This window comes from Abramis brama (assembly GCF_963993115.1).
Source record: "Abramis brama genome assembly, chromosome: 10".
NCBI lineage: Eukaryota > Metazoa > Chordata > Actinopteri > Cypriniformes > Leuciscidae > Abramis > Abramis brama.
The window spans coordinates 22,926,022-22,952,761 of record NC_139972.1 but is presented as its reverse complement, the minus strand read 5'-3'; the positions used below and the strand labels follow the sequence as shown (position 1 = coordinate 22,952,761).

The 26,740-nt window shown below is 36.0% G+C and overlaps 1 protein-coding gene across 1 annotated transcript in view; it reads right to left on the bottom strand.

Moving 5' to 3' along the window:
* nlk2 (nemo-like kinase, type 2) overlaps positions 1-26,740 on the bottom strand; it is a 76,205-nt gene that overhangs the window by 35,435 nt on the left and 14,030 nt on the right. Inside the window, exons 2-3 of the mRNA XM_084127158.1 lie at positions 8,571-8,700; positions 8,284-8,339 (exon numbers count right to left, since the gene is read on the bottom strand). Coding sequence (XP_083983284.1) covers positions 8,284-8,339; positions 8,571-8,700 — 186 coding nt within the window. The remainder of the gene's footprint in view (positions 1-8,283; positions 8,340-8,570; positions 8,701-26,740) is intronic.

Here is a 26,740-nt window from a genome sequence, read left to right as displayed (position 1 = left end):
AAAAATCCCTTTAAAAATCACACCCTTGAGACTTTTTAACCAGGTAGGGTTTTTCAAAAGCAGATCTGCGGAGAGCTCCAGGTAGACCTCCACACGATATTTCGATAATCGCCTGAGAACAGAGGGCTTTTGTCACGTGCCTAATTAGCCTCATGCAAATGACGGCTATGCTTGATTGCTTCACTGAAATGCAAATTACACATCCTCCGAGCTCGGTTCTCCGCAGACACACACACACACATACTGAAGAGCTGAATGGGGACTACAGGAGTGAAGTCTGTGGCACTCCGTCGGTTCTCTGTGGCCCGTGACTTTTTCTTTCTCTGCCGTGACTCTCTCTGTCTCCCTACCACTAAATTAGCATTTAACCAGTGTTGCCGGATCACTTTGCCAGCTAGCACAGCTTGACTGTGGGTAGAGGTGGAGAGGCACCTGTGGTCTGGAGCTCCCCTTCAGAATGACTAACTGACAGTTGAGGGTTACAGAAGGAGTGTAGTGGAGTGATTCTACTAAACAAGCAGCAGAAAACAAAAAGACACCTGCATGTATAGTGTACCTCAAGACTGAAATCAGAATTAATGCATAAAAAACGTACTTTAATATTCACAATGCTACATTGTGTGCTTTCAGAAAATATCTTGGTGCATAAACATAAGAATCTTAATACTATATGTAAATATACAATAGCTGGTGTATTTTGACTATATTTGGAAGGCTATTTGTCGAATGTATAGTATAGTGAAATATTTGCTCACTGTATTAGCATGATTTAATACATTTTTTTTTTTAACACATTAAATATGGCAGTTACTGTGTCTTCAAATGCAAAGGCATTAGCCTATCATAAAACCATTTACACTAAGATGTCTTAAAGGTACAGTAAGGCAAACAGCCAGTTCTCCAGATCAGTGAACTTTGATATGTTTATTTAATGAACAATTCATAGCTATTCAAATGTCTCTCTAATTTCACAGCCCACAGACACACCAATCCTGTCATTATTAATGCTTTAAGACATGGTATATGACTATTCTCTCTCTGCCACACACACAAGCCCACCCACAAACATGCTGCACATGCACACACACAAATGCAGCTCACACTAGGCCTACACACACATAGCTTTGTGAATTCATATAAACACGCACCAAACACACACAGAAAGGGGGGCTTGGCCAATGTGCGAGACTGAACACGGCTTTCACAAAGTCCCCTCACATAATAGCTAGGTGTAATCGTTGCCAGATGCAGATGGAGGGAGGCGTATTTCACAGCTTTGCTGGGTGTTAATTGACCTGCTCGGAGACCTGGGGGGGGGGGGGGGGGGGGGGGGGGGGAGGAGATGGGGGGGCTAATTCTGCTGCTACAGTCTTTTCGGTAATTAAACCCAGCGCACCTTGCTTCTGTCAGCCCATTGGCCATTGTAGCCTTTTATCTTCCACATCCTGAACTTCCTGCCTCAGCAACAGCCACAGAGAAACGGGACTGGTTCTGCAGGTGAAGTCACATTTTAAGCTTCTAAGGAATCATTGCAGAACAGCAGAAGAAAACACAGATGACTATAGAGATGAGGAATACCTGTATGGTAGGTAACAAAGCCAAACGCACTTTAAAAGGCGTATCACAAACAGCCATGCAAATTCAGTCACTGGCAATAAAATTGAATCATCGATGTCTTTGTCCTTAAAGCACACATGACTCATTCAGTAATCATGAAAGCAATCTGTATTTTTTGAGACTTCTCACACCTTCCTAGAAACCCAGAAGAAAAAAAAAACACCCGCCGCATGATGCCCAGCCAAAACATTTCAGATCATACCACACAAATGCTCACTGGCTTATCTTAATGTGCTTCACATGCGAAATAAAATAACGCAATGAAATAAAATTCTCCTTTAAAAACATACCTGTCTCACCTGTACCAAAACGACCAAACTCAGAATCACCTCATCTAACTGCTGTTACAAAATTTGCTGTTGAAATTTTTGGCACTGGTTAAAAAGCACTCTTTTAGACATACTACAGAGAAATCCACATCCTCCTAAACTAGCAACCTCGTGACAACTGTATCAAAGACGTGGAAGATGAAACAAGAAAGTTGCAGATGCATTAAAAACAAGCTTGACTCGTGTTCAGCACACAACTCGAAAGGTTGCTTCTCTTGACATTCTCAGTTTATTCAATAATAGATGCATGATAGGGCAGCGAGTAGCTTGGCAGGTACTGACAGAACTGTTCTTGCTATAAATAGCCTGCTAAGACAGCAGTGGTGTCCACTCGCCCTCAGTGCGAAAGAGTTTGTGCTGAACACTGCTTGAAGTATGGATATTTTACTGATCATAGCATCAAACTGATCAACTGCCTGTCCAGCCAACACTACCACTGGCTCCACCACAAAAGTTGACACATTTTATGTATTTAAATGTAAAGTTTTCTTTAAAAACAATTAATTGAATACAAACAATTGTTTTATTCAACAAAAGGTTCAAACAAAGGTTTTAAAAATTACACACCTATAATATTAATGCAGATGCAAATAAATAAAAATTAATTTGTGAAATTAAAAGCAGAATTTTTATTTTTAGGTGTGGCCAAAGAAAATGTTGGCAGGGAATTTCATTTAAATAAAAATAATACAGTTGAACCCTGGTATTTTAGGAATGCGCAGGTTTACTGATCATGAAAACACAATACTAGACTCTAAATAGCGATTCTCATGGTGTGAGATTCCGGAAAAAAAAGTCACAATGCAACTACAAAAGACGTGTGTCCAAAACATGTACAATTAAAATAAGCGCAGATGGAACTCTCTCCATGATCTCTCTGATTTATCCGTTTAGTTCTCGAACCGACCAAAATGCGCATCCCTGATGCATTTGTGTGTGTTCCTGCAAGACCGTGTTCCAGAAAAGCGAGCGCAGGCTCCAATGGAGGAGAGCCAGCACATCCCATCCCTGGGGATTCTGTTATGACACAAGAACACAAGAGCACGTGTACCCACACATGTACTGTGGCAAAAAAATCTCTACTTATACAGCATACTTTATATATAGAATAAAATATAGGGAAGAATGCTCTCATATACTGTACATAGTTGAAGCATATTTGTGTGTGAAACCCAGTTCATGTAGCTAAACCACTGAAAGAGCTTTGAAGCTAAGCTAAGTTTAACAGTAGAAGAAAGACACAAATATAACAAAAAACAACCTATTCAAAGCACCATAAACCCACATAAACAAGAGTCGGTTCTGTTGCGAAATCTAGTGAAGTGCCTATATGGGATTCCAAAGGCCATGTAACCACATAAGTGACTATTTTAGCAACACAAATACAGTTCTATACTAGGCTACTTCCTACCGATTTCAATAGAGTGCTTATAAATATTGAGTGAAATAACTCTTTACACTAAGCTCTTTTAAAGTATTTTAAGTATTCAATGACATACATTTATTTAGAATTGACATTTCTCTCATCTTGACCAACACATTTTTTTAATGGATGTTCTTCTTTACAAAGAATAAATATATTGTTTCCTTGAGGTTGGAAAACACTGCATGATTTTTAAAATCTGAACAGGTTTTAAAACACAAGGCTTCATTCACTTTTGGTTGGCATCGTGGGCATCGTGGACTAAAAACTGGGCATCGTGGACTAAACGACTGAGGATCACACATTACCAGACTTTCAAGTCGTTCTGAAAATAACGAATTAAAGCAGAAACGTGAAAACAAATGGGGAAATGAATAATAGCCGATTTTCTGTCAAATCGGTCAACTTGGACTGTCCAGAATCTGCAGACTGGCATTGACTCATCCAGACTGCAAATCATGGCTAAAGTTGTGTAGCGTATACCAGACTTCAGAATTTGTGCAAAATGATGCATCCTAGGCAATATAATTAGCATATAATTGCCTATCTTAGCCTTCACATTGTTGTGAGTGCACCTATATGTCTTATAATGCTCCCTATGCAGGCAGCACACTAGGTTTTGAAAAAGAGCAAGAGACAAAAAGTACATTCCTGCAGAGAAAGGGAACGTTTATAACACAAACAGCGACTGATTAACCGAAATGCTTTCACCGCAGGCGTCTGGTAAAATGCAGCGTATATGAAACTGCAGTCGAGCAGTCAGATGAAGAAATAACAGCCATTATGACAAGGAGCATCGAGCACAATTCACACATCAGTCACTCAGAAAGACACCATTCAGCAAAAGATATAATTAGCCTGAAATACACAGTGGCAGTGTTGTATGAAATAACCTTTCCAAACAGGTCTGCTGAGGGCCAGCCGGAACCCCAGGCTCTGGAACATGTTTTTTTAATTATTTTTTATTAAATTTGTGTGAATGGTACATGTACATGTTAAGGATCATACATTTTTGCATGTCTAACCGAGCGGTTTTCGAATATACGACTCACGACACTAAGGAGCCGACCGCACTGATGTTTTGTTTATTAATCCATTCAAATGAGCGCACAAAGGTTCTACTGTGCTGTGCGAAAGCAGAAGGATATGATTTTTTGTTTAATCCGTTGAGTAAATAAATACGTTAAGCAGTACAAAGATAGTGGCACTGAGGGGGAAGATTAGCCTATCACACAGAATATGAATGTTTCTCTGCACCTGTGTGTGTGTGTGTGTGTGTGTTTATAAGTGTTTACAATCTCTTATTATGCTGCTTCTGTAGAAGATCATAATGGAAAACGCAAAAGCCTTCACCACACTGCAAAGGATGAAGATAATTACTTTAAAGGGGACATATTGCACTTTTTGAAATCATTTTATTTCTTGCACAACTGCCAAATTTTCTGCACTGATTTTGGGGGTAACATTTATGGAATGTGCAAAAAGGCAAGAAACTTGCAGATCTGAGTTTACGACGAGCATTCAAACTTTGTGTGCAGAGACTCCTTGTGGGCCTGGTCAAGTTTTATTTTAGTATTATTTATATACTATTATCCTTAGAGATGCACCGATCAACTGGCCAGGGACCGGAATCAGCTGATTTCCCGCGTGTAAATAAGGGGTAAGTGGAGCCTACATAAGCCTTAAATGCGCTTAAATGGTTAAATACACACAAAATTATGCCAGAATGCCCGTCTTGGGGAGTATTCAGTTAAACATTCAGTTTCGGAAAGTAAATAGTGGAGAGATAATGCATGTTATGTAACAGTATATTGGATCCGTGCATAAGCTCTTAAAGAGACAGCAGCCTAATAAACCTGCTGCTGTCTGTCATGTTAATAAAAGAACAAAAGACAAAGAAAATCACTCTGTCTCTGCTCTTGACTGAATAACTTGTGTAACTAATTGTAAGCATTGATCTGTATTTAATTTTTACAATAAAATCTATCCAGTGTTATTTTACATTTGACTACTTTAATTTCTGTCGAATTTCTTACCTGAATATACTGTATACCGACCTGAAAAACTTAAAGCTGTGTTTATTTCAATTAATTGCAATCGGTGTATCTCTAATTATACTAATAATTAATATTTTGAATATAAATATTTATAACGTAATATAATGTGGTATTTTTTATATTTTCAGCTTTCATTTAAGTTAAATTTTTCATATATGTGACCCTGGATCACAAAACCAGTCTTATGTTGCACGGGTATATTTGTGGCAATAGCCAACAAAACATTGTATGGGTCAAAATTATAGATTTTTCTTTTATGCCAAAAATCATTAGAATATTAAGTAAAGATCATGTTCCATGAAGATATTTTGTAAATTTCCCACCTTAAATATATAAAACATTTATTTTTGTGAGTGGATGCAGCACAATCGCCAATAGAAATGTACAACTTTAAAGGTGATTTTCTCAATATTTCGATTTTTCTGTACCCTCAGATTCCAGATTTTCAAATAGTTGTATCTCGGCCAAATATTGTCCTATCCTAACAAACCATACATAAATGGAAAGATTATGTATTCGGCTTTCAGATAATATAATATAAATCTCAATTTAAAAAAAATTACCCATAAGACTGGTTTTGTGGTCCAGGGTCACATATTTTCATTGTGCTTTTGTAATTTCTAATATTTATACTTTATATTGTTTCAGCTTTACAGTATTTCAATTAAGTAAAATAACTATAGCCATATCACAACACTGTATATAAAAACACTGGGTCTTAAATTATATGTGATCTTTTTCCCTTCTCTACCTGAGCCTTAAAATTAAACACCATTTGCATTTCAGTATGTAAATTACCACTTATTATGATTGGCTAACCTCTGTGTACAGGAGTAGTTTACAAATACACTCATTTTGCCAACCATATGTTAATATCTTCATTTCATGTTATTTTTGCATAACATTAAACTCTTTTATTTAAAAAAAGCAAGGAAAATCCTGTTTCCCACGATATGCCCCCCTTAATCCTGGAGCCAAAATGGAGAAATGCAAGCATGCAATATGACTGAATGTGCATTACATCTCAAAGCACTTTTAAAGCCAAAACAATCTATCATTGTAGAGAGCTTAAAATGTATGTTGCTTGGCATGTTCATCCATTCTTTAGTGGATTTACTCACACACGGCATTATTTAGTAATGTTATATGTCTTTTAGATGATTCCAAACACTGTGAAACGAATCCCAATCCAGACCACAGCCAGCAGTCACGCTGCATGAGAAACATCTAAAAATACAAAAGCGCAGGATAAATCTCCAAGCAAATTAACACAAAAGCCTTTTTTGTTCCTGATTTTGAAAAGCTAAAAATCCAGCTAATTTAAGAGGAAGACTCTCCAGCTCAAATCATAGAAAGCCTCTTGGTATTTGAAAGAAAAAAAATACTCTCAGAAAAGTGGCTTACAGAGTGCGTATCGGGTGACTGGGCAAGAGCTGTAAACTGGGAAAGCGTGTAATTCCACTTATTAAATTATATACCAAATTAAGAAGCTGGGGTTGCCTTTAGCGTCCTGCAGACCACATCTAGGAAATATCAGAGAGTGGGTTAGGAAGAAAAAAAAAGGCCTTAAAAATAACATGTCAGCTTTTTCTGAAATCCAAATGAAACTTCAGCCATATTCCACTAGAACAAACCCATTAGCCAAAGCAAAGAATGAGGAGAATAATCAGACCTGTTTTGTCTATAATGTAAATGGAACACTAACTCTCATAAGTACACTGGATCTCTTGCCATCAAAAACACTCAAGCACAGCGTGAGGCAAGCCATCACCTCTCTAAACATGATGTTCAGCTTGATCCCACTTTAGCAACCACAAAAGGCACAAAAAGCATATGCGCGATTTAAGACTTTAAAATAAGACGTCAGATGCCCTTTCCACACCAGAGCTCTGTAAACCTACAAGCTATTGTTTCATTCAGCTACTTACAATTTTTTAATTGTTTTCAAGCTCTAAGCTTTCAAGGTCTAAAAACCACAAAGAAAATCTGTGATTTAAAATGCCATTTAAATCTGTAAATAAACAGAAAGCTTGAGGATTCTAGAAAAAAAAGCACAAAAAAAAAAAACAGGTAAACAAAGAAAAAAGCCTGCATGATTAATTGAAATAAAACCAAAATTGTGATATGATTTAGTGTGATAGCTAAATCGCAAATGCCATGATTGAATTAAATAAATCAAAGCAACTTTGTGATTCTGAGTGAATCGCAGCACTGTGCTCTTTTACACACAAGCGGCTCATGATCCAGTGTTTTTAGTGTCTAAGAGCGGCTTGGTTCTCAGTAAATGCAGCTCCACATGAACTCATCTCTGCATGAGAAGCGATTATAATACGTCTGTTGTCAACAAAAGAGAAGCTTAAAGGGATAGTTCACCCAAAAATGAAAGTTCTGTCATCATTTACTCACACTGTTTTGTTCCAAACCTTGAATTTCTTTCTTCTGCTGAACACAAAAGATAAGATTTTGAAGAATATGGATAACCAAAGAGTTGATGGACCCCATTGACTTCCATAATATGAAAAAAAAAAAATATATATATATTACATGGTTTGAAACTTGAGGGTGAGTAAATTACGGCAGAATTTTCATTTTTGGGTGAACTATCCCTTTAAGTTCTCAAAACAAAAGCTTGATAGTTTAATGTTTAAAAAATAAAAAATTAAGGCAGCCATAAATATTAGTGTTGGAATTTTACAGAGAAATATTACAATAGTTATATTTAGGGGGAAACTGGATTCGATCCAAAATAATTATTGTATCAGCCGAACTTTTTACTCTTTGGAATTCTTTGGAATCCAAACTGGTTGGATCATAATCATAATCAGCAGCTGGTAAAGTAGCTTTCTGTTTAGGATACATTTCCTCAAAGTAGTCGATGTGTGGAGGCTGTAGAATATCCAGAGCTGACAGCACCTGTGGAGAAACAAAGACAGAGCGCGCCAGAGGTCAGCTTTGACGCCAGAGAACGTGGGCACTGACACCAGCCTTCACATGACATTCGTTTCCCAGGCACCAGCAGCCCAGGGACAGCGAGAGCTAGCCAGGCTCACGCTAATGGCACCATGGGGACAGCACGTAGATAGCGAGAGTTAGGTAACACTAACTGATTAAAAAAAAAGAAACAGAGAATGGTGGGGAGCTTACATTGTCGTGCTTGAAGAAACAAAGCATCTTCAGTTCGCGGAAAACCCTCTTGCAGGAGACGAGGTTTTGGAAGACATTGGGCATCTTTTTAAGGGCCACACGTTTGCCATCTCTGGGGTCTGTCACCGACCTGAGGAGAAAAGTAAAAGATGAGAAATAAGTGATCAGGCTGGGCGATATAGCCAAAATGTATGTCTACATACTTTTTCGGTAGTGTGTTAATCCATTATGCTCACCAAGGCTGCATTCATTTGATCAAAAATACAGTAAAAACAGTAATATTGCGAAATATTATTACAAATTAAAAGAATGTTTTTTTTTTAAATGTAATTTAAATGTAATGTAATTTATTTACTCCAGTCTTCAGTGTCACATGATTCTTCAGAAATCATTCTAATATGCTGATTTGGTGCTCAAGAAACATTTCTTATTATTATCAATGTTGAAAATATTGCTTAATATTTCTCTGAAAACATTTTTTCAGGATTCTTTGATGAATAGAAAGTTCAAAAGAACAGCATTTATTTGAAATATAAAGCTTTTTAAATATAAAATGTATTTACTGTCACTTTTTTGTCACATGTATTTACTATCACATTGCTGCAGAATATAGTATTCATTTCTTAAAATATTTCTGACCCTAAACTTTTTGAACGGTAGTGTATATATAAATATATATATAAGTTTGTAACCATCATTCAAAATGTTTAATACAATACAATAAGTAAAATAAAGTAAAACAATATTTTTTAAATATAATAAAGGCTCGTTTTCCACACTGATTTTTATACTCAAATGATCGAAAGCAAGAAAATGTGACCAGTTTCACCAATAACACAATACATAGTAATACAAAACAATTTATCTACATTTTTTTACATTGTTGGTGACACGAGTTAATTGTTTTGAATCAGTTCACTGAAATGGACAGTTTGAAGTGATTCATAAAAATGAATTGAATCTATGAAATCCAATGCTAATACTTGGAAGTCACGATACAAGGAGTCACGATACATTTCTACATGTACAAATAAGACGTGCATTGAAATAATAGATACTCATACTGTTGATTAATTTTATTTTTTGTCAGCAAAATCTTTGCAACAGTGTGAATATTTGATATATCGCCCATAACTATTCTGCAGTTTAATCATACATTTTGTTGAATTTTGACACAAAAAGAAGACGAGAGCAAGCGAGAGATGATTTGTTGATAAAAAGGCAAGCGCTGAAGGGCCCTCAGTAATGGCCTTGAATGTTTGTGAACATCTTTTGTCGTCACTCTGCTATGAGCAGCTTGATGTGACCTTACTGAGAGATGCCAATTGCTATAAGTGCCTCTCCTTCTTCCCTGAACAGTAACACATTTTCCACAGCAATGTTAAACACATTACACAAATGTAACTATCCTTTCCTCGGCACACAGAGTCATTTCAACTTGCCACTGTGCAACCATGCCTGTTCATTTTTATGCATTGACTATATCAATTCAAGAGGGAAATATTACGTTAATGATTCTGAAATGCATCTTGTGTATATTTATGCAAACTACAAAGTGCACATTAAGTCTCAAACCAATACATAGACGTGTCATAAAATGTATGTACAGTATAGGCTTTTCACAACACAAAATGCTTAGGGGCGTTATATATATTAATAGCTGTTTTTGTCTTATAATAATTGTCTCAAATGTGGCTCATAAACCTCAGAGGTGTGATCACTGTACACAAGTAAGTGTGTCCCTGTACACCTCACCTGAAACAGAATGGAACAGTCTGACTGAAAAACAATTCAAGCTCACGGAAACATACAACAGTTTCATGTAATCCCGATAATAACAGATTTAAAAGAAGATATTTTTAAAAACATTTTGTCTATAGAAAAACCAAAGTCATTAACTTTGATTGTATGGGAAACATTCTTCAAAATATCTTCTTATGTGTTCCATAAGAGAGGAAGTTTTTTGGATCACAATGAAGGGGGAGAAAATGACGACAGGTCTTAAAGGTTTTACAGTGAAAAACATGCTTATTAAAAGTACCAATAATCTCTTATCCAAATAGTCTCTATAGCCAAGGCTGTTTTATTTGATCAAAAACACAGTAAAAACAGCAATACTGTGAAATGTTTTCTATTTTAATATAATTTCAAATGTAATGCATTCCTGTGATCATTACTCCAGTCTTCAGTGTCACATGATCCTTCAGAAATCATTCTGATATGATGATTTGCTGCTCAAGAAATTATCCATGTTGAAAACATTTGTGCTGCTTAATATTTCTGTGGAAAACCTGATACATTTTTCCACCATTCTTTAATGATTAATAAGTGTATAGCATTTTTCTGGGCACAGTTAATGTTACTGCTAAGGTGTGCTGCTCCTTTTCTTTGTGGAAACTGTGATTTAATTTTTTTTAGGATTCTTTGATGAATAGAAAGTTTAAAAAATCAGCATTTATTTGAAATAGAAATGTCTTCAATGTCATCCTTGCAAAATATATTATTATATATTATTTATTAATGTATATATAATCCCAATATTTTCAAACAATATCACACAATGTGCTTGATACAATTATTGAAACAATATGGGGGAAAAGTAAGACAAAGTGGAACAGATTTATAACAGATATATTAGGAAACAAAAACAAATGAGGTGTTTATTCAGGCTATGAAGAAACATTGATCGGTAAAATGAATGATTAACAGAGTCTCTTGGGTCGGCACAATGACACACACAAACACTCTCGAACACACGCGCCTGGTCACGGCATGTGATTCACAAGCTGGATTAGACAACAGCACGAGGGAGAGGGGGAGGAAAGAGAGAGAGAGAGAGAGAGAGAGAGAGAGAAAGAGAGAGAGAGAGATGTTTCTTTGATAAAAAGGCAATCGTTACAGCACTGCCATCTCTCCTCAGTATCAAAACAAACGCTAAAACAGGAGGCATGAGATGAAGACAAGTTTCTTGTAAAATAGAGCAATAAAGAAAGACAGACTTAGTATAGATATACACACTGAACTGTATGTGACTGACAATGCAACAGAAACATTTGCACAGGAAGTTACTAGGGCTAACAAGGATTGAGTTTGTTTGCACATCCTGACCAGCCTGTCACAGCAACACTGACTCGACCAATAGTGTGGGTTTAGGGGCGGGACTATCTGTATGTCTGACCAATGGGGGGCAGATTGGGGAGTGTTTAAAAAATTGTTTGAAACAATCATTTTTCCAATTCAGTTTGGTGAAGCTAGTGGAAACACTTCAGATTCAAAGTTTTGCATATAAAAATATGGTGCTAAAAATAAATATGAATCATATTTGTGATGTAAATTAGTTGCCTTATTGGGCTAAAACCTGTTATTAGTTCTGTTATCTTTTGTGTCTTTCTAGGCTTAATTTCACAGACGTGCATGAGGGGGAGTCGTCTAATTTAACTCATTAAAGTTGTGTCAGCAGCCTTGCCGCAAAATCCCTCCCTGAACCGTCTCCAGGTGCCAAAGAAAACTACAACACGAGGCCACGTGAGCCCGACTGACGCATGGACTCGAGATCCCGGAACGCTCTTCAGGACTCACACACAGGACCTACTTCCTGGAGATAACGGAGCAAAACGTCTAAAATAGAAAGATATGCCGCACTCTCACTCTCTGTCTATCGCTCCATCTCTTTCTCACTCTCTCTCTCCATCCACTTTTAATCAGTGGCTATTCAAAGATGAAAAGCCTTTCTGGAAGGGAAAAATATTATCCATGTACTTCAAACATGGCTTTTCTCTCTCTAAGGGCACATGAACATGTCCTCAAAAAAACGTTCTAAACGTTTGACGTTCTAAAAAGTAAGCTAGAGGTTGTTCCAAACCTGTATTAATTTCTTTCTTCTGCTGAACACAAAATAAGATATTTTGAAGAATGTTGGTAACCAAACAGTTGATGGACCCCAGTGACTTCCATAGTATTTTCTTTCCTACTATGGAAGTCAGTGGGGGCCAGCAACTAATTGGTTAACCATTTTCTTCAAAATATTTTCTTTTGTGTTCAGCAGAAGGAAGAAATTAAGATCGGAACAACTTGAGGGTGAGTAAATGATGACAGAATTTCCATTTTTAGGTGAACTATCCCTTTAAGTTCAAAATAATTCAACGTTTTAATCACCTTTCGGGATTGTTGTGTTTTGTTCCATTTCATTGAACGCTGTCTATGTTTTCGAATGCAAAAATTAGCCATGCCATGCAATTAGTGTACACATACTGTAACATGTCTTTCAGTAAGTTAAGCCTATGGGCAAACCTTATGTACTATAATTATTTTCATGAGCAAAGCCTTCACTTTAACATAAATTATGGTATACAGATATCACCAGTAAAAAATGTGAGGTGGTTTAAGAGCTCCTCACACAAGATATATCATCATCCCTTTATAATAACTATCACCGATAAAAGCCATTACATTTATATAACATTTAAAGAGCATTATTTAATAATAAAAAAAGTTAAATACATATAAATGTCATGGTTATGAAAGCAATATATATATACATATATATTACTGTTGTTACTGTATTTGTGATTAAATACACGCAGCCTTTGACAGGTACCGTATATATAATCATATATATTTGACTGTTCATAAATTATCTGTTAATCATTTATCACTAATTAAAGATAATAAAGATATTGTTAAATAAATAACTGTTCCCAGAAAAAATTATATTCACTTTCTACTCCTTAAAGAATGGTGGAAATATTAACCAGCACAACAGTTTTCAACATTGATAATAATAAGAAATGTTTCTTGAGCAGCAAATCAGCATATTAGAATGATTTCTGAATAATCATGTGACATGTGAAGACTGGAGTAATGATGCTGAAAATTCAGCTTTGCCATCACATTTTACTTGTTTACTGTATTTTTCTATAGTTAAAATAAATGCAGCCTTGATGATCAAAAAAAAAAGGTTGATTTTAAATAAATCAACACCAAACTTTGAAAGGTACTTTATATTAAAAAAAAATTAGTGTAGACTGTTTAATTTCCCAACTTTTTAAAATAACATCAAATGCAAAATCTAAAAGAACATTTTTGGTGCAAAGCCAAACTCAAGGTGAATTCTGCTTTTCCTCAAAGCCAGCGAAAAATCCATGAGCCCAAAAAAAGCAGATCATCTCATGAATACTTCAAGAGCCGAATACACTTTGCGTAGCCGAGTCTCACTCCTTGAAGATTTGTTTTAGTCTCAAATGCTATTGATTCTGCTTGGCTAACACATGCGGATTCGTATCGCAGGCAGATTGCTGTGTTTTGTATCAATATAATACCAGTTAGTGGATACAACAATGTGCTGATGAAAATCTGCCCCTAACCAGGGGAACGGGAGTCACGTAATAAGTGGGTAATTCCTGCTGAAGGATGTCTTTGTGATTAAAAGCCTCTCTCTTGGAGTGTTATTCTTTGGGTTGGGCTTTCTGAACTGTGAGAAACCTATAGCGATCACTCTGTAATCTGAGGCCAGCCATTTTACCTCAGTCGTTAATAATTCAACATCGACCATATTCATATTGGTACTGAGGGACAATGGCATGTTTAAAAAAACAACAAGTGTATTTTCAGAAACCCAACAAGATTTCAGGCCGCTGGCGAGAGGATGTATTTTTCCAAAAGGCTTATTTAACGGACAACATACAGACCAATTTAGAGGAGCAAAACTTTGTGTTTGCTTATACTGTCACTATAGGAACTGTTTGGTAAATTGCACAGTGCTTTGTGAGAATAAAAGCTTAAACTCCAAACTGCGAACAGTCCCAGAAATTGCTCACAAAACAGAACTCTGTGAACAGAAAAAATAAAGCTGCATGTTTTGTGTATTCAAGACTTCCTAATAACATACTTTATAGAAGACATCTACTGTAAAGAAGTCATTTCAAGCCACAAACAATGCAGTTGTTTGAACTTAAACTGAAACTGTCATTCTGACTATGGCAGAAATCGACATAGCCGTTGATCTTAAACCGTCCCTCAGGATTAAGAAGGGATGATTGTAGTGTCGCTAAATTGATTGTCGATATCAAAATTTTGGCATCATCTGGCATTTCGGTATCAAATATATACTTAATCAAAACCTTGGGCAACAAATCTGGTGACTGTGAAATTAGGGATAAATATGGCTGTAAATAGACATAAAACTTTGTACTTTGTAGTTTTTAACTTTCTATCCATCAAAGAATGCTGAAAAAAATCAAATCAGCACAACTGATTTCAACATTGATAATGTTGATAAATATTTCTTGAGCATCAAATCATCATATCAGAATGATTTCTAAAGGATCATGTGACACTGAAGACTGATGATGCTGAATATTCAGCTTTGATCACAGGGAAAAAAACATTTTTAAAAAATCTTACTAACCCCAAAACTCTGAACGGCAAAGTATACTGTAAAAAAACAAACAAACAAACAAACAATATCTCATACTTGTTGAGCACCAAAATGAAAGCATTACAAAAAGATTGAATGGATCACTGCACAAACTTTCACATTTCAGTGCAGCTTTAACTGCACTGAATTTCAGAAATCCAAATGAAAACCAAATGTTTAAGATGAGTTAAGTTAAAACACGGTCAACAAATGCACGAAAAGATTAGTGTAGCACTGAATGGACAGTGACCGTTCAATCTGTTGGTCTGAAATCCTCTCGGTCATAAGGCATAGGACTGGGCCAGTACGTCAACATCCTGGACCATAGGACCAAGATGTTGAACCCTTAGGTCTAAAAGCAGGCAGGGATAAAATACATGCAGAGTCACTTGACAATAAACTACTTACTTAACTGCATTAATACTTAATTGCTTCTTACATGTTGAGAGATGACAGACGCTGTGCACACACTCAGGAAATCACAGACTGAATACTTCATGGGCAACATTTAGATGAGGAACTAGACATTGTTGATTTATGATACATTGCCTTTTTTTGCAGTCACAGAGGAAAAGCGCTAAGAGAATCTGGCTTTTCCATTCTGAGCCCTGGGAGGATAGAGTGATTGTAGGGTTTTTGGCAGTGCCACACAGCTCTCCGTCCCCAGCCACTTTGATTTTCCTAATTAATCTACAGAGCCCGGCCTTTTTTCCAGCCTTCTGCACAGATTCTTCCCTCTCAACCTCAAATAACACAGCGTCTGATCCACTGATGTACACTTCCTGTCAGAGAGGGGTGTCGAGGGGAGCGGCGGGCGCGAGCTCAAACCAGAACGCCAGTCAGGGTTTGCGTCAGAGTCGTTACGCACGCTGACTGTTTTAACACGCCGGTCCCCTGGAGGTGTCGGGTGGGGGGGTCTGAACTTTGTGTTTGAATTAGCCTAGCAAGGATTAGCATATGCCTGCATAATGAATCAAAGAGCAGCACATCGTGTCAGACGATCTGAAGTCCCCTGCACAATTCATGTGACACTTCCACCAGCGCCACTGTGAAACTTCACCTTCCTCACACTGCAAACAAAACAACTTTTGGTTTTACTGAAAAAGGAGGTAAAACTTTCTTTTAGCTCTAAATGCGAGTAAATAAAGACCTGTATTGTCAAACTCCCATGGGGAGAATTGCAATCTGTTACAAGACACAATGTTACAGAGCTCACATTTATATTTGTATATTGAAATAAATACAGAATGTGAAAGAACTCCTATTTTCAACTTCAAGACTTTAGAATATGATCTGAATTCGTCCATTTGACTGAATTTAAAAGCCTTTCAATCTAAAGGTTTATGCTTAAATTATATATATATATATATATATATATATATATATATAAATAAAATGTATATATGAAGAGTTCAGATGCAAAAGCCTCTAAGTGCCATCTGAAATTTTCTTCTAGAATGATCATTTTTATAAAGCTTGTATATTTAAGTTCAGTAATTTCACTTAAATGGCAATGAAGATTGATTACCTATTAATTGTCATTTAAGTGAAATTACTGAACTTAAATATACGAGCTTGATAAAAATGATCATTCTAGAAGAAAATTTCAGATGGCACTTAGAGGCTTTTGCATCTAAACTCTTCATATACTGTATATATATATATATATATATATATATATATATATATATATATATATATATATATATATATATATATACACACACACACACATACATATATATATATATATATATATATATAATACATATATATATATATATATATATATATATATATATATATATAGTTGGATGAATAGTGGGACATGTCTTGTAACCTTGTAAAATTTCAGACTTACATTGAAAAGTTGGTAAATGAATAACCAATAATTATAAAAAGAATTGAAAAACAGTTTAAACTAGTTTTAGAAGAAGTATAGCATGTCACTGTCACTTACTACCCAATTACACACAATCTGAATAACCCAACATCTTTATATAATGCCAGCTTTTCAAATGTCAGTGTGACTCTAAGAGAAACACATTTGCTGAGGAACTGAATGAGCCGAGGACCCACACACAAGAGATGTGTGATAACCAGATCGCACACACATCAGTGCATCTGTCCCACAATCCTCGACCTCCGCTATTTAAATAGAGGTTTTAGAATGCAGATAGTGGCTTTGACAAATCGTTCGCTGGATGGCAGTAGATTTAGGTCGATGACCCAGTTATTTGGGAAATTAAAAGTGTTAGAGACATAACGATGTGAGCATGCCCAATAGAACAGAGCAGACTCCCTTTTTCAAATCTAATCTGGGCATAAATCAGATTAAAGAGGTAATTTAGGTGACAGATAAAGAATATTAAAAAGAAGCGAGTGACATCAAAGCAGAAATGAGAAGACGGGATTATTGAAGAGTTACATCATTTATTCTCTCTCACAGGCTTCTGAAGCAAACTCGAATCAAATGCTCTAAAAATAAGCATACATTATTTGCAGGTAACGGCTTTCCAATATTACTTCCTAATTCGCCTCATTTATGTTCGTTTATGTCACTTTACAGCTGAGAAAGAAGCAATGTTGCAGGCTGGATTCAAGCCTGCGTTTCCTACATGAACACTACTGCTCAACATGCCTGCAACATGTTAACTAACCGCCAGGCCATGACTGACTCACAACCCACAACAAAAACACACTGACTCACAAGCTATTCTCAGTACACACCCATTTCAGCCTCAATTTCACAGAGCGACAAAATGTCAAGTGGGCTGGATGAAGGATGTATTCTGATTAACGCTGCGCTGAACAAAACAATCTGATACTGTCAAATGACCTGTGCATTAAGTGCTGAAGTGAAAATGCTAATTAATAGACCTTTTTTTTCTATGTGTAGTGTTACTTTGTAGTTTATTACTAACTTTTCAAATCAGTCACTCAGTGACTTTTTACATATATATTTACAGATTTTTAAATATAAAATAGCTCTAAGCAATTTGTTTTATGGGGGTAAGGTAAAAAGATAAGTTAATATTACAAACTGTTTCTTTGCATTTATTTTGGATTTTATTGTCAGTACTGGGCTCGCAGTTCACATGGGTAGGGTACTTGCTGTGTGTGTGAATGGCCGTGTTTGTCTGCTACGACCATTTTTGGACCACTTTTGAATGTCAGTGTTAAGTGAATGTAAACAGATGGGACAAAAATGGGTGGTAAATGATTGGATCTGTACATTCTGTGTAAATGCAGCCTAATAAACCTGACACTATATATATATATATATATATATATATATATATATATATATATATATATATATATATATATATATATACATACACACTCACCTAAAGGATTATTAGGAACACCTGTTCAATTTCTCATTAATGCAATTATCTAATCAACCAATCACATGGCAGTTGCTTCAATGCATTTAGGGTGTGGTCCTGGTCAAGACAATCTCCTGAACTCCAAACTGAATGTCAGAATGGGAAAGAAAGGTGATTTAAGCAATTTTGAGCGTGGCATGGTTGTTGGTGCCAGACAGGCCGGTCTGAGTATTTCACAGTCTGCTCAGTTACTGGGATTTTCACGCACAACCATTTCTAGGGTTTACAAAGTATGGTGTGAAAAGGGAAAAACATCCAGTATGCGGCAGTCCTGTGGGCGAAAATGCCTTGTTGATGCTAGAGGTCAGAGGAGAATGGGCCGACTGATTCAAGCTGATAGAAGAGCAACTTTGACTGAAATAACCACTCGTTAAAACCGAGGTATGCAGCAAAGCATTTGTGAAGCCACAACGGATGGGCTACAACAGCAGAAGACCCCACCAGGTACCACTCATCTCCACTACAAATAGGAAAAAGAGGCTACAATTTGCACAAGCTCACCAAAATTGGACAGTTGAAGACTGGAAAAATGTTGCCTGGTCTGATGAGTCTCGATTTATGTTGAGACATTCAGATGGTAGAGTCAGAATTTGGCGTGAACAGAATGAGAACATGGATCCATCATGCCTTGTTACCACTGTGCAGGTTGGTGGTGGTGGTGTAATGGTGTGGGGGATGTTTTCTTGGCACACTTTAGGCCCCTTAGTGCCAATTGGGCATCGTTTAAATGCCACGGCTTACCTGAGCATTGTTTCTGACCATGTCCATCCCTTTATGACCACCATGTACCCATCCTCTGATGGCTACTTCCAGCAGGATAATGCACCATGTCACAAAGCTCGAATCATTTAAAATTGGTTTCTTGAACATGACAATGAGTTCACTGTACTAAAATGGCCCCCACAGTCACCAGATCTCAACCCAATAGAGCATCTTTGGGATGTGGTGGAACGGGAGCTTCGTGCCCTGGATGTGCATCCCACAAATCTCCATCAACTGCAAGATGCTATCCTATCAATATGGGCCAACATTTCTAAAGAATGCTTTCAGCACCTTGTTGAATCAATGCCACGTAGAATTAAGGCAGTTCTGAAGGCGAAAGAGGGTCAAACACAGTATTAGTATGGTGTTCCTAATAATCCTTTAGGTGAGTGTATATATATATATATATATATATATATATATATATATATATATATATATATATATATATATATATATACACTTGTTGATATATTTATCAAAAAACAATACTGACAAGAATACCAGAAAACCACTCACTGCTCTACTGCTGTAGGTTTAATAACAAAGTTAGGCTTAAAGAAAAAAGCAAAAAAAAAAAACAGGAAACTGGAAACTGGTCATTTTAATTATAGACCTGCTTCACAATCAAACTGAACATCAAATCAGCAAAACATTATATGAAATAATCATGCAATAATCATGCAGTGGAGACTGTGGCAATTATTTAGGTAGTTTTATTGTACGTTTTGTTTTTTGGAAAAAATTCCTGAAAGTTTACACGATACTGTTGTCAGACACCTGAAAACCTTCAAGCACTGTTCAGTTGATTTGCATCTTTGTTCTGTTGTTTTGTTAGTGTGTAGTCTGCAATCAACTAAATTATACCACTGACTGTCTTTCTTGTCTCATTAATCGTTTTTGTTCTCTTCAGTATGTTTTAAATTAATTGGAAATTGCAAGCAAAAATGTCTTGAAATTATATAAGGCTTCAACCATGTTGCCTGATAAATTACTATTTAGATTAATCAACATATACCCTAATGTTTTCAGGTTTGTATTTTTACATAAACATGAGTGGATCTGAGACGGTAGAAGTACAAAACTTGAGGAATAGAATTTCCCTTTCTGAAAAGATGTTAAAAGTGTAATTTTACACACTGGCACTGAGAAAAAGAAATGTTTGCTAATACGCCTCTTAAAACAATTAACAGTCTTGAAAGAATTATTCAGCATGCTGAAACATGAAGAAACTTTGAGTTGTCAATTTATTTGATCTACTACGACCTTGAAAATGTTAACTGACAAAACAATGGACTTTAATATTTATATGTGTAAAACAGTAACATTAAATAAATAAAAAACCTTTAAAAAGTGGTTGATGCAAATCCCAGTTAACTGCTGATATTAAAATACCAAACATATCATAAATTAAGAAGGCATCACAACATTATAATGCAAAGTTTAAAAAAAAAAATTAGTTATTAAATGATTAGTGTTTAGATGATGAGCATTAGAGAGTGCAATAAATACAATCCTGAACACTGTCCCAGCTGTTGTTGATAATTCTGAGAGAGCTTGTGGAAGCTTTTCACAATTTTTTTGTGGATTAGATCACTGCCACTAGTGCAAATATATCTAATTCTGTCAGGATCACTATCGTCAAATACGACTGACAATTAGCATACAGTTTGGATTGGCAGTATGGTTCTGTTCTGGGCAAGAAGTCCCTGCGCATCCATGCAGCCTAGCATGGATAAGAGCAGGGAGAGCAGCAATAACCCCTGTTTCTGTTTCTCTATCTTATCTGCTAGAAGTTATTCAACATCTTAAGCCATCTTATTGTTCGCTTGACGTTATCCTCTCTATGATCTTGTCCATTGTGAATCAGAGCCTTTGCAGCCTTTCTTGAAAAACAAGTCTAGACCCTTCAGTGTTAAATAACTACCGACTGATTTCTAAACTGCCTTTTTTGGCTAAGTTATTGGAGAAGGTGGTTCTTAATAAACTTTCAGCATTTTTAAACAATTTTATATATATATATATATATATATATATATATATATATATATATTTCAGTACGGTTTTAGGTCTCAACACAGCACTGAAACTGCTCTTCTCAAAGTGAAAAATGATCTGTTGCTGTCTGTAGGTTTTAGTGCTTCTTGATCTTAGAGCAGCTTTTGACACTGTGGATAATGGGGTTCTCCTTGACCGTTTGAAGGAGTGGGGAGGGATTAGGGGGCTTGCCTTATACTGGTTCTCCTCCTATTTATATGGTAGACCTTTTGCGGTGGAACTAGGAAGCTCTATTTCATCTTCCCACCCTATTTCCTCAGGGGTTCCTCAAGGTTCATGTCTTAGTCCAGTTCTGTTTTCTCTATATATGCTCCCTCTGGGATTAATCTGTCAAAAATATAATGTGGCTTACCATTGTTATGCTGACAATATCCAGCTATATTTGCCCCTGAGATGTAATGAAGACTCCAACATCACAACTTTGCCAAAATCTGAAGTGGTCATTTTTGGTCCCCCAAAGTTAGCCAAACAGCTTTCTGTACATCTTGCCCCATAGCCACTAATGTCAACACTCAAGTGAGGAACCTTGGAGTCATTTTTGATTCGGAGCTGAAATTTGACAAACAAGTCAATGCCGTGGTTAAAGGTAGCTTATATCATTTGCGAAGCATCTTGCATTGTCTTTTAAGGACATGGAAACTGTCATGCATATACATATAAACTCAAATATCAGCCGGTAACGAATATAATACCGATATATCATGCATCATAATTGGTGTATCACTACTAATTTATGATAAAACTGTAAAATCAGCATTATTTCCTCATCTGGTAATTCAAATTCTAAATTTTAAACTACAAACATGCTGGACAAACAGTTAACTAAAGTATAGCGAGTCAGTGACACACAAAACACACCCAGACTGACAAACACACACAGTCACACACACACACACACACACACACACACACGTCAACACGACAGTGGCACTGTCAGAATCGATCAGAGGGAGACGGTGGAGGCCCAAGGGGAAGATGGCAGATAATGGATTATAGTGCAACTCTTTTGTGTTCCCTCCAGCTTTGCAGCTGAAATACACAGCAAGACAATGGGAGGGCTTGCTGCCATTGGAAAATTTTGGGGAAGTATTAATTTAAGGGGAGCCATTAACAGTAAGGGAGACATGAAAGTGCTTCTCTAATCCATACTTGTACTTATTTGTTTTGTTCCTTCCAACCAGAATCAAATATTTTATTTCATCTCTCTTCAAAGCACCCCAGAGGATGAGAAAATAAAGCTCATGTGGAGGGAGGCAGAGTGAGTGAGCATATGCACAGTGGCTCTCTGAAGACATTAAATACAAAGTCTTACATGTGAGGCTCTTTCGCTGCTCCCTGTAGTGTGACTGGAACCGTTTTACATAGAACGACTTAACCACCTATCCTTCATCTCTCAAAGCTCGTAATGCGCAATGGCTGAGCTTATAACGTGCTGCACACTATAGCACAACAAACTAGCAAAACATGACTAGGAAATGAAATTTTTCCATCATGCAATCTTAGGGCCAGATTTACTAACAGCTTGCTCCAGCGTAAACCTTCTTTTGGCGTTAAAAAAAACCTTCTGTCAGGATTTACTTTAGACACGCAGTGAAAAATTAGCGTTGAAAAGGCTTGGACAGGGTTATTTTGCAGCTGACCTTATTGCATATACATTTGGAGGAGTTGGAGGAGTGTATTTAAATGAATCATGCAAGGTGATTTACAAAGGTTTGCGCTCGTCAATTTAGCGGTATTTGCGCCATTAATTAATGGCCAAAAAAAGCATGTCTTAAACTAATTTGCGCTGCTCTTGGCAGATTGTGCTCTCATGCTAATTTGCTGTTTAGTAAATCTGGCCCTTAGTTTGCTCATAAACCTTAGTCATAATCGAGGCTATATGTGAAAAGTACAGCCTGTTTGATATGTTGTACTGTTGTGTACATTGACAGAACATTTTAAAATAGGCGTACATCTTTTAATGACACTTTTGCAATACGATGAAAATTGCAATACGATGAAAAAATGGGGATGAATGTTTTCAAGGTCAAATGACAAAAAGGCACTATGAAAGTACAACTGACATTCGCTTCCTCACTCAATGCTGTCGTATGGCTTTAGAAGGCTTGAAGTTGTCATTTGCAAAGCATTCATCCCCATTCCATTCCATGTAAGAAAAACAGTAGCATGAACATTATGCCTAACATCTCCTTTTGTGTCCTACATAAGAAAGTCTGAAGGGTTTGGAACGATAAGTGGGTGAGTATATGCCAATTTTTCATTTTTAGGTGAATTATCACTTTAACTGACTCATAAATGGTTTGCCACAATAATGGGCTTATTATTCTATTTTTTGCCATCAGAACTGTTCTCCAGCAATCTAGACATTTCCTCCAGTCAGCCGGAAGCTTGAAACCTTCACGAGCCCATTAGTGGAACTAGACAGATTCTGAATTACAGGCCCCTCTGGCTATACTACATATACATTGAGGGTTCCTCTGTGTGTGTGTGTGTGTGTGTGTGTGTGTGTGTGTGTGTGTGTGTGTGCGTGTGCGCGCAGAGGATCATCCAAGGGGCCACTGTCAAGCTGCAGTAACCGGCGGCTCTGCTGTGATGTGTTTGTGCTGCGGGACTCACATGCCTACGATGAGAGGGACACCAGCGTGCCAGGCCGAGGGCAAGTCCTGCATTTGCCCCTCCAGCCGCTCACATTCCACACCACCCTGCCCCCAACCCCACTCAACCTCTCAGGTAAACCCATTCAAATAGGATCAGAGAGACGAACATATGGTAGCCTAACAACAGCAGTGATTTGGAGAGGATTTTCAGGTTGAAAGAAGGTGGTGGGGGGAGGCGAGGCGAGCCACAGACTACAGAGAAAAGTGCATGGTGGAATATGAGAGGCCTGTTTTGTTCATGTCACTTCCAGTGTTATTTTAACAAATATACATCTTAAACAGATGCCTTTTATTTATACTGAACTTAAATCAATGAATATTAACTTTAGGCTTTGTAAAAAAAAAAAGAAGATTTTTAAAATATATATAAAATATATTTAAAATAGGATATTTCTTTTTGGAGTCCCTTTAATACTACTACTATACACAACTATTACTACTACTACTAATAATAATAACAATAATAAATTAAATATAATATAAACTATAATATTATTTATATAATATAATTAAATTAAAATAACAAAAGTTTATTATTATTATTATCATCATCATCATCATCATCAAAAACAATACAATAATAATAATAATAGTACTACTACTATTACTAATAAATTAAATATATAATTAAATTAATAAAAGCACATTATTATTATTATGTAGTAAGCAACAACTAAAATAACAATACATTATTATTGTCGATAAATGTGTTGATAAATAATAATAATAATAATAATAATAATAATAATAATAAATTAAATATAATATAAATTAAAATGATCAGAATTTCATCATCATCATCATCATCATCAACAACAATACAATAATAATAATAATAGTCATACTACTAAAAATACATTGAATATACAATTAAATTAAAATAATAAAAGCATGTTATTATTATTATTACTATTATTTAGCAACAACTAAAATAACAATACATTATTATTGTAATACTGTCAGTGTTGTTATTAATGATAATAAAGTATATAAATAAAATAAAATAATAAAGTTAATATACTTTTTATGTTTTTATTTGACAACAAAATAATATTATTGTTATTAATAAATAAAAATAACAATAATAAAGTATATAAAATAACACATTTTCATTAATAATAGGCTAACAGTTTATGATTTACATTATGATTAATAATAATAATAATAATAATAATCAAATATAAATCAGTTATTAAAAATAGTCTGGCATGCAACGATCCAACAAAGCAGAAAGCATACCATGCTGTGCCAAATTGCCAATAGAGCTTGGGAGAGAAAAGGGAAAGCATACAGGGACCAGGCACAGTCTGCACTGCTGGAACATTTTAGTGCATCATGGGAAAGCAGAGAGACTAAAAGATGAGTTATCATCAGAGGCTGATTGTGGCTTGTTTGGCTGTGAAACTGCACGGTTAATTTCCTCACAGAGGCCCCAAGCACTCGTTAGACCCAGTGCCAGCGAAGACTTGGGCTCTGCTTCTAGATCTGTCCACGCTCTGGAGTGGGTGTGTGTTTGCGTGTGCAGCAATTGTGAATGACGAAGAAGGAGAATGTGTTGAACACTGATAACAGAGGCAGTGCTCGCACAGGGTCACGCCCTAAGGTGGAGAGTCCGGACACTTGAGCCCGCTCACACTCTTTCACTGTCACAACATCGAGGGCCACTCGGTGAGAGAATCCCAGATCCCATTTGTGAGCCTTTGCTAACAGGACATAGTACAAGGATAGTCATAAACTGATAAAACAGTATTTAACTGGGTTAGATCAGATCCCAACCTTGAAAGCATAATAGAAACGATGATTCACAACAGGATATGGCTAAAACATGAGCATATATCTGTTCTTATATCCAAACCGTTTAGCTGTGAAGGCTAACTTTTGGAAAAGAGGCCCAAAGGAACTATGAATTCTGACTACACAGAAAAATGGACACGAACTGTTTAGTATTTAAGACAGGTTACACACAACTCAGACTTATTGATGTGGTTAAAGTTGGGGGTGTGACAAAATCTTATATCATGATACTTTTATTCAGCAAGGGTGCATTAAATTGATCAAACGTAACACTTAAGACATTTATTAAAAGTTTTTATCATTATTATTTCAAATGAATGGTGTTCTTCAGACTTTCCATTCATCAAATAATCCTAAAAATTACACAACTGTTTTCAACATTGATAATAATAATCATATTGCTAATTTGCTAATATAATATATATATTATATTGCTAATAATTATCATAGCATGATTTCTGAAGGATCATGTGACAAGAATGGAGTAACGATGATAAAAATTCAGCTTTACCATCACAGGGATAAATCAGACTGTAAAATACATTAAAACAAAACATATTTCGCAATATTACGGTTTTTACTGCATTTTAATCAACTAAATGCAGGCTTGGTGAGCATAACAGACTTCATTCAAAAACATTTTGTTCTGATGATCCCCAACTTTTGAATAGTATAGTACAGTATTATGACAGGAAAAACTATAAATTATATAACTAGGGATGCACCCATATTAATTTTCACTGATACGACAAACCGATAATTATTTCTTATTATGCCAGATAAACAATAAACAACTGTTTTAAATGCTTTGAAAGCTAAGTGAATTTAGGCGTTAAAATGGATATTCATTTTTAATTTGATTTTAATAGATTATTAGTGGTTTTAAAAATTAACCCTCAACAACCAAAACACAAACAAAACACTCTCAACAGTAAAAATAACATTTATATAATGTTATATACCAGTTCTAAATGTAGTCTAAAAATTCAGTAATGTGTGGAAGTAAGGTTTGTGGTTAATTTAATTTTAGGGAATGAAGAAAAAAACAAATCAGTCCAGATAACAACAATACTCTCAATCACCCTTTGAAGC